The 13,926-nt window shown below is 43.3% G+C and overlaps 1 protein-coding gene across 4 annotated transcripts in view; it reads left to right on the top strand.

The window, feature by feature from the left end:
* Window positions 1-13,926, top strand: part of Ak5 (adenylate kinase 5) — a 193,731-nt gene that overhangs the window by 4,601 nt on the left and 175,204 nt on the right. For 3 of the 4 annotated variants that reach the window (XM_052730984.1, XM_052730985.1, XM_052730987.1), the window contains exons 2-5: window positions 4,975-5,161; window positions 8,414-8,581; window positions 9,476-9,645; window positions 9,732-9,845. In XM_052730984.1, the coding sequence (XP_052586944.1) occupies window positions 4,975-5,161; window positions 8,414-8,581; window positions 9,476-9,645; window positions 9,732-9,845 (639 nt within the window). The remainder of the gene's footprint in view (window positions 1-4,974; window positions 5,162-8,413; window positions 8,582-9,475; window positions 9,646-9,731; window positions 9,846-13,926) is intronic. The other variant, XM_052730986.1, reaches the window with a different exon arrangement.

The raw sequence follows: 13,926 nt of genomic DNA, 5'->3' as shown, positions 1-13,926 counted from the left end.
TTATATTTTGGGAGAGTGACACATAAAACAATATTCCAATATAAATGACAAGTGGGGTGTTTCTGTTGTGGCCACATTGTGAGACCCCCGAACAAGACCACCACAGAGCTGATATCCAATGCAAAACACACAGGGGTTTATTGATAACAAGCAAGCCTGGGCTTGGTCTGTGTCCAACATTCGACACAGTGGGTTGGAGGAGAACGGCCCTGAGCTCTCAGGGTAAGGGATTTTTAAAGGGAAAAACCGCAAACAGGGTGGTACAAGCCTTGGCATCATATGATTGGGTGAGGGTGTGTAACCTTTGAATTTACTGGTTGGGGGTTATAGTTATCATTTTGGGGCAGACCTGGACAAGTCCCATGCTTTGTCCGTGAGCTGCCATGGAGGCTGGCTGGCTTTGCACACTCACATTGATCCGTGCACGTAGCTCTAAGTTGATGAGGGGTCCCAGACAGTGAACAACTGGCTGAACTTTCAACAGTCAGAGTACATGCAGAAAGGGAGCTAGTGCAAGGCCTATGTCTTTTGTTCATGGCCCTCCCAGAAACTGCTTGCTCGAGTCTTAGGAAACTGAAACTGAGGCCTGGTCTCTGAGAGAAGACTGAGCAGCTTGTTATGGTGTCTTCTTGGTCCTTTCATTTCATCATGAGTCCCATAGGAACATGAAAGAAAGGGTCCACAGGCCAGCCCAGGTTTTCAGAAAAGGCATTGTGATAATTATCATGATAACAACTAAAGCCCACGTTTGTTGAACATGTGTTACATGTGACGCTCTTAATAAGAACCATAAATACATTTTAAAAATTACATAAAATAAAATCCACTTCACAGCAGAGCTAAGGCTTAGAAATATTAGTAAAGACAGGATAAGATGTTAGGGACTTAAATAAATAAATAATGGCAGGGACATTTCCCATGATACACTTGCTGTGATGGGAGTCTTCTGTATTTAATTGCACAGTTGCCTTGTGAGTTGAAAGACAGAGAATGCTGAGCAGAAAACTCACTGGTGCTGGGTGTGGTGGTTGAGCCTTCAATCCCAGCACTCAGGAGGCAGAGGCAGGTGGATCTCTCTATAAGTTCAAGACCAGCCTGGTCTACATAGTGAGTTCCAGGCTAGCCAAGGCTACATAGTGAGGCCCTGTTTCAAAAAACCAAAACCAAAAAAACACAACTAACTGGTCAAGGATTTAAGGGATTATTGTAGCTTGAGTTTTCCTGCCTGGCCCACAGTCAGGACAAATCTCTCTCACCTGCCAGTCCCACAGCCTCTCAGACCCGACCAAGTAAACACAGAGACTTATATTGGTTACAAACTGTATGGCCATGGCAGGCTTCTTGCTAACTGTTCTTACAGCTTAAATTAATCCATTTCCATAAATCTATACCTTGCCACATGGCTCGTGGCTTACCGGCATCTTCACATGCTGTTTCTCATCGTGGCGGCTGGCAGTGTCTCTCTGACTCAGCCTTCCACTTCCCAGCTTTATTCTCCTCTTTGCCCCGCCTACACTTCCTGCCTAGCCAATGGCCAATCAGTGTTTTATTTATTGACTAATTAGCAACACATTTGCCATACAGAACATCCCACAGCAGATTATCTTAAATCCTCAACCAAATTTCAATTTCAATTCAAGTTGTTTACTAAAAGAAATGAAAGAATAGAAAGAGCAATTCTGGGGTTATTGCTATACCTGGTTGTTTCACATTATACTACACAACAACAAAAACAGCATAATAAAGGCGTAGAACCAGACATGGAGACCAACGTATAGAACAGAGCGCCTGGAAGTAAACTCTCGAAGCTATAGACACCTGTGTTTGACAGATGTGGCAAAAGCAAACATTGGCCTCTTTAACAAATGGTCCCAGGAAACTAGGTATCCACATGCAGAAGGGAGCTAGATATGCATCTCCCACCTTGTTAAAAAAAAATTCACAATGGATCAAAGTCCTCACATAATGAAAGACATGGAACTTTGAAACAACTAGAGAAAAATAGGGGAGCTACATCACGATCTAGGCATAGGCAAGGGCTTTCTGGGGAAACAATCAGTAGTTCCAGAAATATGAGCAAGAACTGACAGACAGGATTACATGCAATTAAGATGCTTCTGTAAGGCAAAGGAAACAGTAGAGTAAAGATACAGCAGACAGGATGGAGAAAGAAATTGACCAGCTATACATTTCATAAGGGATTAACGTGTAGGATAAATGAAGAATCATAAAATTAAGCACCAACAAAGTAAATCGTCTAATCAATAAATGGACAACAGAATTGAATAGACAGTTCACAAAAGAAATCTAAACAGCAAAAGAAAATAAAGAGAAAAGTGGTCAACATCCTTCATCATGAGGGAAATGTAATCTTAGCCACACTGATATTCCACCCCCCACCCCCACCCCCTCATCAGAAAGGCAGTGGTAAAGAAATTGAGCAAGTGCTGGAGAAGATGCAGGGGGAGAACCTCATATGCTTCTTGTGGGGGTGTAAATTACTGTAGACACTATAGAAATCAGTATGGAGCTGGCTCAAAGTGGACTTGAAGACATAGCTCAGTTGGTAGGGTGCCTGCCTCAAATGCAGAAGACCTTAGGTTCAAGCCCAGACACTACATAAGCCAGATCCTATGTGTGGAATCCTATCACAAAGGAAGCAGAGTTGGGAGAATCAGTTGTTCAAGATTATCCTCACAGGGGGCCGGGGAAATTCTCAGGAATCCACAAGGATGACCGCACCTTGGACTACTGGCAATGGTCGAGAGGGTGCCTGAATTGGTCTACTTTGGTGACTGGACTGTCATCATAGAGCCTTCATCCAGTGACTGATGGAAGCAGATGTAGAGATCCACTGCTGGGCACCAGGCTGAGCTCTGAGAATCCAACCAGTGATAGAGATGAGGGATTCTGTGGGCAGGGGACATGGAGATCATGATGGGAAAACGTGCAGAAATGACCAGCCACACTAGTGGAAACCCATGAACTGTGGACTAATAGCTGTGTAACTCCCATAGGACTGGACTAGGCCCTCTGGATATGGGAGACAGTTGTTTAGCTTGAACTGTTTGGGGGGCCCCCAGGTAGGGGAATAGGATCTGTCCCTGGTGCATGGGTGGGCTTTTTGGAGACCAGTGCCTAGGGTGTGACACCTTGCACAGCCTTGGTGCAGGGGGGAGGGACTTGGACCTGCCTCAACTGAGTGTGCCAGGCTCTGCTGACTCCCCATGGGAGACCTTGACTTGGGAAATGTGGGGATGGGGGGTGGGTTGGGAGGGAAGGCTGGGGAGTGGGAAGAGGGAATGGGGGGGGAATCTGTGGTTGATATGTAAAGTGAGTAGAAAATTTCTTAATAAAAAAAAGATTATCCTTAACTATACAGCAAGTTCAAAGCCAGCTTAGGTTATGTGGGACTCTGTCTCAAAAGCAACAATGAATGTTAAGAATGTAACTACCATATGACCCCAAACTACTCTTGGATACTTAAAGAAATGTAAGCATACCACACAAATGCCCCCATATCCATGTTTAATGTGGCACTGTTCACCATATACAAGAAATAGATTCAGCTTAGAAAATAAACAAAAGCACCTTGGAAAGGAAAGGGATTGTTTTAAACTTATACTTCCAGGTAACAATCCATCATGGGGGAATCCAGGTCAATAGCTCAGGCAGAAATTGGAGCAAAAGCCATGGATGAATGCTGCTTCCTGGCCCACTCTCTGGCTTCTACTCAGCTAGCTTTCTCATGCATCCCAGGCCCACCTGCCTAGGGATGGTTCTGCCCACAGTGGGCTGTGCCCTTCCACATCGATCAGTTAGAATAGTCTCTCACTAACATGGCCTCAGGCCAATCTGATCTAGGCAATCCTCCAATCAAGACTCACTCAGATGACTCTGGACTGTGTCAAACTGACAGCTAAAGAAACTAGGACAGACGTTAATCAGCAGATGGATGGATAAAAAAAATGGTATAAATACACAATGGAGTTTTAACCATTTATACAGAAGAACAAAATTAACTTTCATGGAAACAGGAGATATGATCGGAACTGGAGGTCATGTTAAGTGAACTAAGCCAGACCAAAAAGACAAATACCATAGGCCTTCGCTAACATAAAAGTCTAGATTTAAACAAACAAATAAAGAAATGAAATGAAAACAGAAGGAACTGTTTGTGGGGAGGAAGGAGACTAGAGGGAAGAGAAGGAACAGAAGATGACCAACATTGCACAGTTGGTCTTGTGGCTGCAATCTAGACAACTATACACATAAATGGCATGAAAGCGGGGCAAGAGGGGGCCAGGGACAGGGGGAGCCAAGAGAGGTGATGGGGCGCAAACATGGACAAAACGCAATGAGACACATACAGTTACAAAAACATTGTGAAATCCATTATTTTGTATAATGAAAAAAAACAACAAAAAACCAAAGCAAAACAAAACAACAACAAAAACAAATGAAAAGGCTGAAGACAACCCAGAATTTAGAGATAAGACATAACAACATTTTAACAAGCTGATGCTTACTGGTGGTTTTGTCAACTTGATTCAAGCTAGGTCACCTAGGAAGATCGATCCTTCAGTTGAGAAAACCCCTCTGTCACCTTGGCCTGTGAGCAAGCCTGTGAGGCATTTTCATCATTAGTAATTGATGTGGGAGAGCTCAGCTCACTATGGGTGATGCCACCCATGAGCAGGTGATCCCAGATTATATAAGAAATCGGGAAGAGCAAGCCATGAGGGGCAAGCTGGCTTCTTCCATGGCTTCTGCTCCAGTCCCTGCCTTCAGGTTCCTGCTTGAGTTCCGGCCCTGACTTAACTCAGTGACGAACTGTAATGTGGGAGTGTAAGCCAAACAGCCCCTTTCTTTCCCACACTTACAGTCATGATGTTTATCACAGCAACAGAAAGCTAACTAGGACATGCTGTCAAAATAGAGTTTATTTGTACTTTTTATATATATATATTTCAGAGCCTTTTGAATGGCTTGATGTGTTCCAAGCCTGAAGACCCCATAGAGTACTTGGAAAGTTGTTTACAGAAAGTCAAGGAGCTAGGAGGCTGTGACAAGGTGAAGTGGGACACATTCGTCAGCCAGGAAAAGAAGACATTACCCCCGCTGAATGGAGGACAATCTCGGAGATCCTTCCTCAGAAATGGTAATGTGTGTGTGGAATGGTAGGCATCTCATGGGAGAGCAGGTCTCTTCAAAACACGCCATGCAGACTGGAGAGAGCACTTTTAATGATTGGATTTATAAGTGTTTTGGAAGAATTTCTCTTTTTCTGCTACTAATTCTAATCATCTGTGATAAGGGAGAAAACAACACACTGTCTGGCAATTTTCTGTAAATTTAATGAAAGTTTATATTACCAAATTCATTATTTTGCAGCATAAATTACATTTAAGAACCATGGCTTTATTTTTTGAAATTGCTAATAAGCTTTCTCCAAATACACAAGTAGAATGCAGATCAAATTGGTAGTTAGTATATAATAACTCAACATTTTTTTATTAGTTAGAGTTGTTGCTCACTAATTTTGCTTCCAAGTGCAGTGCCCATATTAGTGTGTTTACACAAGTGCATGGATGGCTTATAAGGTTCATTCAATAAAGATTCACTGAGTGACTATTCAACACAATACATTTGTCATTTGGGTGAAAGACACAGAAACAAATTTGCTGACCGTGTCAGGAGCAGCTGAGAAATGAAAGCTGTAGTTTGTTGGAGCAAATTTATAGTTTCCCAATCTCATTCTGAAGTGTATGTTTGTCAGACATGGGTCAATCAGCCTTCTCAGCTGAAGGAAGTTGTGAGTATAATAGTATGCAAATGCAAAATTAGTTCCAATCAGGGAAAGTTAAACTAATTCTTTTCCAGTGGCCAAGACAATTATATTTTCAAATTTAAGCCATGTTTAAAAATTGTTCTACAGTATGGTTAGAAAAAAAAATGGCTCAGCAGTTAAGACTGGTTCCTCCTCTTCCAGAGACCTCGCTTCAGTTCCTAGTACTTCTTACCCACAGCTCACAATTGCCTGTATTTCTGGCTTCAAGGGATCTACTGCCCTCTTCTGACCTCTTTAGGCTTCTGCACTCACATGTGCATACCCCACACAGACACATACATAAATAAATAACAAAATAAATTAAAAATACTGTTTCACAGAAGTTTCAGGCATACCCAGAGGATGAAACCAATTTCATTCTCAATAAATATAAGAAGGAAACAATTCTTAGTCTGTGTGGCCTTGTCAGTCATGACCCAGTTAGATTTTGTTTGAATGTGGGAAAAAGACATGATGTGCTAATTTTTAAGAAGTTCAGTAAGAGGAAAGTAGAAATATCACCCTCAAAGATATCTCCAGAGTGAGAAGCATTCTTCCTTTTCCACACAGGAGTCATTATACTGCTAATTATATTTTTATTAATCATTAGACAGACCTTTCTATGGACTGTGGTCAAGAAAATATTACATCTTACTGTCCTATACCTGGAATACATGTTAGGAAGATAAAAAAATATTTTCTAAATTCATTTATCTCATAATTACAAATTTTTGTCTTGTGAAGTAATTATCCTTTGTGTTCTTTGTTTTTGTTTTAAATGCTGGGGAGTGTACTCAGGAGGACCTCATGCCAGGAAGAAAAGCATTTCACCTACTGAGTGGTAGCTCCACCTCCTCCTAAGTGTAAACCATAATTGGTAGACTAGGTTGTTAAATTCAACAAAATTATTAACTGCCCCCCTAAACTTAAATATTTCTAAAAATATAGTGATTCATGAATTTTTGCAAACACATTGGCAATGCTATACTAACATACAATTGTCTTGAGAAATTATTGCATAACATAAAATATTTTCATCATCTAAGCAAATTACTTTCCTAAATGAAAATTCCATAAAGCAAAGACAAATTATTGGCAAACATATTTAAATTATTTCACTTTAAGGCAGAGCAGTTTACTGTGCTCGATGACATAGCCCTCCCTCATATTTTCTAAAGACTTTAGTGGAATCAAACAGTCTAGTAAGTCAGTGGGAAAATGATTTAGTGTGTTCTATCAATACAGAATACAAAGTTCCAACTGATGAGCATCTTGGGAGATGATGCATTGTGCTGTCCTTAGGCACTTTATCAGCTATTGAAAGCCCTCATGGAAGGCCATGTAGATGCCCATCTCCCTCCCTCAGGAGTTGTTTGGTAGTTAGGGTTCTCTTTGTATCCTGGGTGAGAAAATAGCACCTGGGATGAGAAAAGAAGAAGCCATGAGCTATATTTTGACAATGGCTGATACTATCTGTCTGCCTGTCTGGAGCTTGCCAGGTCTGTCTTCTGGACCACTGGGGCGTGTGTGGTTTGTATTTCAACTCTTCATTTTAATGTGCGAGTGCCAACTGGGGTCGGCTGCCTATGTTTCATCACCTCTGTTGATTTTCTAACTTCTGACTTGCCTCTTTTGAAAATCATTTCTTTTGACTCCAGCCCAGATGGATTTATCCATTCCTTGATCTGCTGTAGAGTTTACCAGGAAAGACTTGCTTTCTGCCTGGTGGGTGTGTGGCCATCAGATTTAAGCACATATGCTCTAGAATTACATCAGAACTGAGGACACAGCTACAGCTTAGCCTCCTACTACAATCACCCTCCACATACAGACACATCTGGAAGTAAGGGGCAAATGCTTGTTGCCAGTGTAGATATAAATTTAAATCTTCATATTTATGTATTTACACTGTAAGTCAACAGAATTAAAGATACTCATCTTAGGTACTGTCTTATTACTATGAAGGGACACCACAACCAAAGCAATTCTTATAAAATGAAGCATTTAATTATTTAATTGGGGGCTTGCTTACAGTTTCAGAGGATTAGTCCATTATTTTCATGGCATGGAGCATGGCGGCAGACAAGCATGCATGGTGCTGAAGAAGTAGCTGAGAGTTTTTCATCCTGATCCCCAGGCAGCAAACAGGGAGAGAAAGAGACACTGGGTGTGCTGTGGACTTTTGAAACCTCTAAGCCCAAGCCCAGGGCCACACATCCTCTAACAAGGCCACACCTCCTCCAACAAGGCCACACCTCCTCCAACAAGGCCACACCTCCTCCAACAATCCTTCCCAAACAGTTCATCAGTTGGGGACTAAGCATGCACATATATGAGCCTGTGGGGTCATCTCATTCAAGCCACCATAACACTAAATATTGAGAATATAGAATGCAACAACATCAAAAGGTACTAATATCAGCTATCTGCCCCTTTAAGAAAAAAGTTTGCTGACCACTAAGGAAGGCTTCCTTCTTCCAAAGACTGGCTAATTTATACAACTTCTGGTCTAGTTGGTCAACTGTGAAAAGTGTTTCACTATGCCCTTTTTCCCCTTTTCATAATTATCTCACTCTCTTGCAGTAATGCCTGAAAACTCAAACTTTCCTTATCGACGATATGACCGGCTCCCTCCCATCCATCAGTTCTCCATAGAAAGTGACACGGACCTGTCTGAGACTGCAGAGCTGATAGAAGAGTATGAGGTTTTTGACCCAACGAGACCTCGACCCAAAATCATCCTTGTCATAGGTATGACAGCAAGCGTTGAGGTTCTCTACTATTGCTAATTTCGGAGGCTTCCATTTCAGAAGTAACAGTTAGGTGGCCTATCTGCAAATATGACAACCAACCAGAAACAGAAGTTCAAGGGACAGTAAATGGAAACATTTTAGAACAATTTTCACTAAAGCAGAATTACAATTCTATTTAACACCTAATTCACATTCTTAGATTTCCATTACAACATCACAGTCATTCTCTGTAATGAATTGAAAATAATCCTTTCAAGATTTATGAATCTGTGGTTTCTTCATTTAATCTTTAATGTAGATAATTAGTCAATTTGGTGCTTTCTTTAAACACGGGGATTTTTTTTTTTTTTTTTTTTTTTTTTTTTTTTTTTTTTTTTTTTTTTTTGGTTTTTCGAGACAGGGTTTCTCTGTGTAGCTTTGCGCCTTTCCTGGGACTCACTTGGTAGCCCAGGCTGGCCTCGAACTCACAGAGATCCGCCTGGCTCTGCCTCCCGAGTGCTGGGATTAAAGGCGTGCGCCACCACCGCCCGGCTAACACGGGGATTTTTTTCATCTTTAATTGACAAATCAAAATTTTATTCCCTAGTAACCACAGAAGGAAAAGAAATAATAATGTATTGGGAGTATTTATATGAGTGCAAGCTAGTACCTATAGTAAAGTAAGTTTCCATCTTACTGACAAGCAGATGTAGGAGCACAGTGCTTTATACCACCAACAACTTCTGATTATTATGCAAAAAGCAAAGATAAAAGCACTGTAATCTCATGTTGAATGCTGAAATATGAGCCTGATTCCGTTTCATAGGGAATAGATACAAATGTGCTTTAGTAGTTGTCATGAAAGGAATGTCTCTCTGTGCAAGGTCACAGGCTTTCCTGTTTTGAATGCCAGGTGGTCCAGGAAGCGGAAAGGGCACTCAGAGTTTGAAAATTGCAGAGCGATACGGATTCCAGTACATTTCAGTGGGAGAATTATTGAGGAAGAAAATCCACAGTGCCAGCAGCAACAGAAAATGGAGTCTGATCGCCAAGATAATTACCAATGGGGAGCTGGCCCCACAGGTACTACTGCATGATTGTTTATTATTGTGCAAAAAATACTTGTCCCTACCTGGAGTACACCGTAGGTTTTCATCTTTGTGTTAAAGGAGACAACGATTACCGAGATAAAACAAAAACTGATGCAAATTCCTGATGAAGAAGGCATTGTTATTGATGGGTTCCCAAGAGATGTTGCCCAGGCTCTATCTTTTGAGGACCAGGTAAGAACATGTCTTAGTATTGTACTAGCCTCTCTCTTCTTTCTTCTGTCTGCTCTCTTTTCTATCTATCTATCTATCTATCTATCTATCTATCTATCTATCTATCTCTCTGTCTGTGCGAGTGTGTTCATGCTCATGTGCACACATGTTTCTGGGAATAGAACCAAGGATGCTGCATATGTTAGGCAAGCATTCTACTACTGAGTGATAGCCTAGCCTTATTATTATTAATTGATTTAAAAATAATTTTTATGTCCTACTTTTTACTTAAATTTTTGAGATTAAATAACAACAAAGACAAATAATGCCTTCTTGACAGCGTTTCTGAATTCTGGTCTGAAACAGGCAAACCCATCAATGTGTGTTGGCAAAAGGGTTTTTTTCCTTGGCAAATGTTTAAACATTGAAGGCAGCATCTGCCAAGAAGAAAAATGAGAACTGATAATAGAATTCATTAATTTTACTTAAAAGTGTAGATCTTTATAAACTTTATTTCAAAACACTTTTTTCTAAGATGCCTTTTTATGTTTAATTTCTTTAAAATAAGTCTCAGTTAGTAATGTCCAGAGATGGGCCTGGGGTCACCCTACACTACCATCCTTGCAAGCTGAGGAAGGCTCTTCCATTGGGTCAAAAAATGCTGGCCTTCCAGTGTTGAGATGAGGTTCAGCTCCAAAATATATCCAAATGGAGTAGATTGTGCGTTCTCCACGACTACTGCATCCATCCTAAACAAATACAAAAATTGAAATATAGTGTCTATTAAATCCTTAAAAAGATCCATAACTCAGGGTGGCATCTTTGTAGCTCAGAATCCTGAAACTCTTCTGGAATATACAATGTACTTAGGGCAGAGTGAGGTGGGGGAGGGACAGACAGAGATGGCTCCCTCACATCCTGGGGGGCGGTGGGGTGGTGGCGGCATATACAGATCTAGAAACTATCCAGTCTCCGTGCTCACTCATGGAACCCCAGCCAGCAGATCTTTCAGAATGGTCCGCAGTCACATGCACTTACTGTTCTCCACCACATTGCTGGGACTGGAGGGAATCCAGTATCTTCTCTTCATAAGCTTACATCCTGCGTCCTCAGCCACCTGAAGTTGATGCTGCAACTGATGCTACCAGAGTTCAGTGGGTGCAGAGGCAAAATGAAGGTTTATATAAAATGTCAGAGTCGGCCCCGTCCTGCTCCCCTCACACTGTGTAGATGGAAGCTACCACGGGATCTTTTGCTCTTTCAGTTCTGACATCAGATATGCAAGGGTTTCCACATCAGTTCTCCATCACTAGCTGGGCATCCAGGAATTTAACTCTACTGAGATATTCAGCATCCATGGTTAGTAGAGTCCCCACAGGCTGTTCCCATCTAAGATGCCTGCTCAAATCCCAGCAATTCCCTGTACTTCTGAGAGGATGACTAAAAGAAAAAATGGGGGTTCCCACACTGCCCTCCATAAGTTTTATAATTTACGGGAATGACTGACAGAACCAGGAAAAGGTGTGGCTTACATATTGGTGTATCATAAAGGACACACCGTATGAACAGCCAAAGGACTACTGGGAGAGAACAGAGCTTCCTAGTGTGTGCACCAGCTCCTCGAGTCCCCGAGACTCCAAGGCCGTTTTAATGGCCTTGTCTCCAGCTTCCCTCTCCTCACTGGTCCCAGAGGGTAGGCTGAAAGCTGCCACCGCTCTAGTCCCGAGTCCACCCAGGGCCTTTCCCACGGTCACCCCATCAGTACAGACACACGGCCTTCTGAGTGCTGGTTAGGAAGAACCAGAGACTCAAGAAATTCCAAAGGCTTTAGAGTTCTGCACCGGGAACAAAGACTTTGTGTTTTTAAAGCCGTACCTCACATTTTTCTTTAGTATCTTTAAAACTTGATTTCTTTAATTCAGCTCATCTTAGTGGAAATACACACACACACACACACACACACACACACACACACACACACACAAGCACACAGAGAGAGAGACAGAGACAGAGAGAGACAGAGAGACAGAGAGAGAGACAGAGAGAGAGACAGAGACAGAGACAGAGACAGAGAGACAGAGACAGAGAGAGACAGAGACAGAGAGACAGAGAGAGAGAGAGACAGAGACAGAGACAGAGACAAAGAGAGACACAGAGAAAGCCATTTCCTCCATTCTTTACACCACAGAGCCAAAGTATAAGATGGGCTAGATTTCTGATGCCAGCTGTGTGTGTGTGTGTGCCAGCCGTGTGTGTGTGTGTGCCATGTGTGTGTGTGTGTGCCATGTGTGTGTGCCAGCCGTGTGTGTGTGTGTGTGTGTGTGTGTGTGTGTGTGTGTGTGCCATGTGTGTGTGCTGGCCGTGTGTGTACCGGCCGTGTGTGTGCCAGCTGTGTGTGTGTGTGTGTGTGTGTGTGTGTGTGTGTGTGTGTGTGTGTGTGTGTGCCGGCACAGCCATTTTGATAAAACACCCAACACCTGCCAGGTTCATAGAACAAAGAGGTGTCGTTTGTTCTCTCCCGTGAGTAAGCACGAACACTGCAGATAGGTCGGCGGTTTCCCTCAGGGACCGCGGTTCCCTTCAGGTGCGGTCTCCATCCAGCACGAAAGAGAGTCGTCACAAGTTCTGACTGGCCTGTTGGGAAGGGACCGTGAAGATCTGAAATCCCAGGTCAAAAAGTGACTTGCACACTTGTGCAGCTGACACCAGCACTGTGCACACTGGTGTAGTTGACACCTGCACTGTGCACACTGGTGTGTTGACACCAGCACTGTGCACACTGGTGTAGTTGACACCAGCACTGTGCACACTGGTGTGTTGACACCAGCACTGTGCACACTGGTGTAGTTGACACCAGCACTGTGCACACTGGTATAGTTGACACCAGCACTGTGCATACTGGTGTAGTTGACACCAGCACTGTGCACACTGGTGTAGTTGACACCAGCACTGTGCACACTGGTATAGTTGACACCAGCACTGTGCACACTGGTGTAGTTGACACCAGCACTGTGCACACTGGTGTAGTTGACACCAGCACTGTGCACACTGGTGTGTTGACACCAGCACTGTGCACACTGGTGTAGTTGACACCAGCACTGTGCACACTGGTGTAGTTGACACCAGCACTGTGCACACTGGTGTAGTTGTAGTTGACACCAGCACTGTGTACACTGGTGTAGTTGACACCAGCACTGTGCACACTGGTGTGTTGACACTCGACTCCTGCGCTCACCAGTGTTGTTGAGAATTTGCCAGGCTGTCTTGGTGGAGAAGACTGGGAAATGTGGTCCACTGGGCAGACAACAACTTCATGGCTGTGGAAACTCTGCAGCTTATGCAAATTTGCCTCTCAGGCCAAGCAGAAGCGGGCCTGCTTCCTTCCTCCCACACATGGCGGCGTGCAATCACTCAGCTTGGCGTGCACCCGGAGCGTGATCATGTCACACCGAAGCCTGGAGTGTGATCTCGTCATCCCAAAGCTCAGTACCTTGGGTGCACGTGGAGTTCCCTTCACTAGCTCCAGCTCTGACTCCTCATACTTGGCTAACTCCAACTTAAATCAACTTCTTTTCCTCCCCGACACTAACAAATGGAGGCCCAGGACCGGGCCAGGTAAAACCAAGCCTCCTTTAGCAGGGGAGGAGTTGGGAGATGTGCGCTGAAGTCCTGGAGTCAGCTGCACCGGGTAAGAGCTCTGCGGGGTGTGTGTGGTGGTGGTGGTGGGGGCGTTGCAGGGCTCCTTGCCCAGCCTGGAGGGGGTTCCAGGCCGAGCATTCCCATCTGCTGAGCCTGCTCTAGTGTAATCACTGTCCTGCACTTGGGCTCTCTGGGTCCTTCCCTGTTCCAGACCAGAGAGGGTGGGAGCAGGCTGTGTTTGCCTTGGGGAGTTAGTTTTCTCACTGATACGACTTTATTGATGTGTAGACATGGGTCTGCTCATGCTTTCTCATGCAGTTATTTTGTTTGTTACATTTCCAACACTGTGGTTTCTATGGGAGAAATCTAAATTATGTCCTGATCATGGAAGGACATTCCCATCTTGATATCATTTGAATGTGGGTAATGTCCTCCACAGATCTACATAAATACCTGGTCCCCA

The sequence above is a fragment of the Peromyscus californicus genome, unplaced genomic scaffold, assembly GCF_007827085.1.
Source record: "Peromyscus californicus insignis strain IS unplaced genomic scaffold, ASM782708v3 Scaffold_9__1_contigs__length_137607984, whole genome shotgun sequence".
NCBI lineage: Eukaryota > Metazoa > Chordata > Mammalia > Rodentia > Cricetidae > Peromyscus > Peromyscus californicus.
Note: the sequence above shows the minus strand (reverse complement) of the source record. Positions and strands in the feature narration are given on the sequence as shown.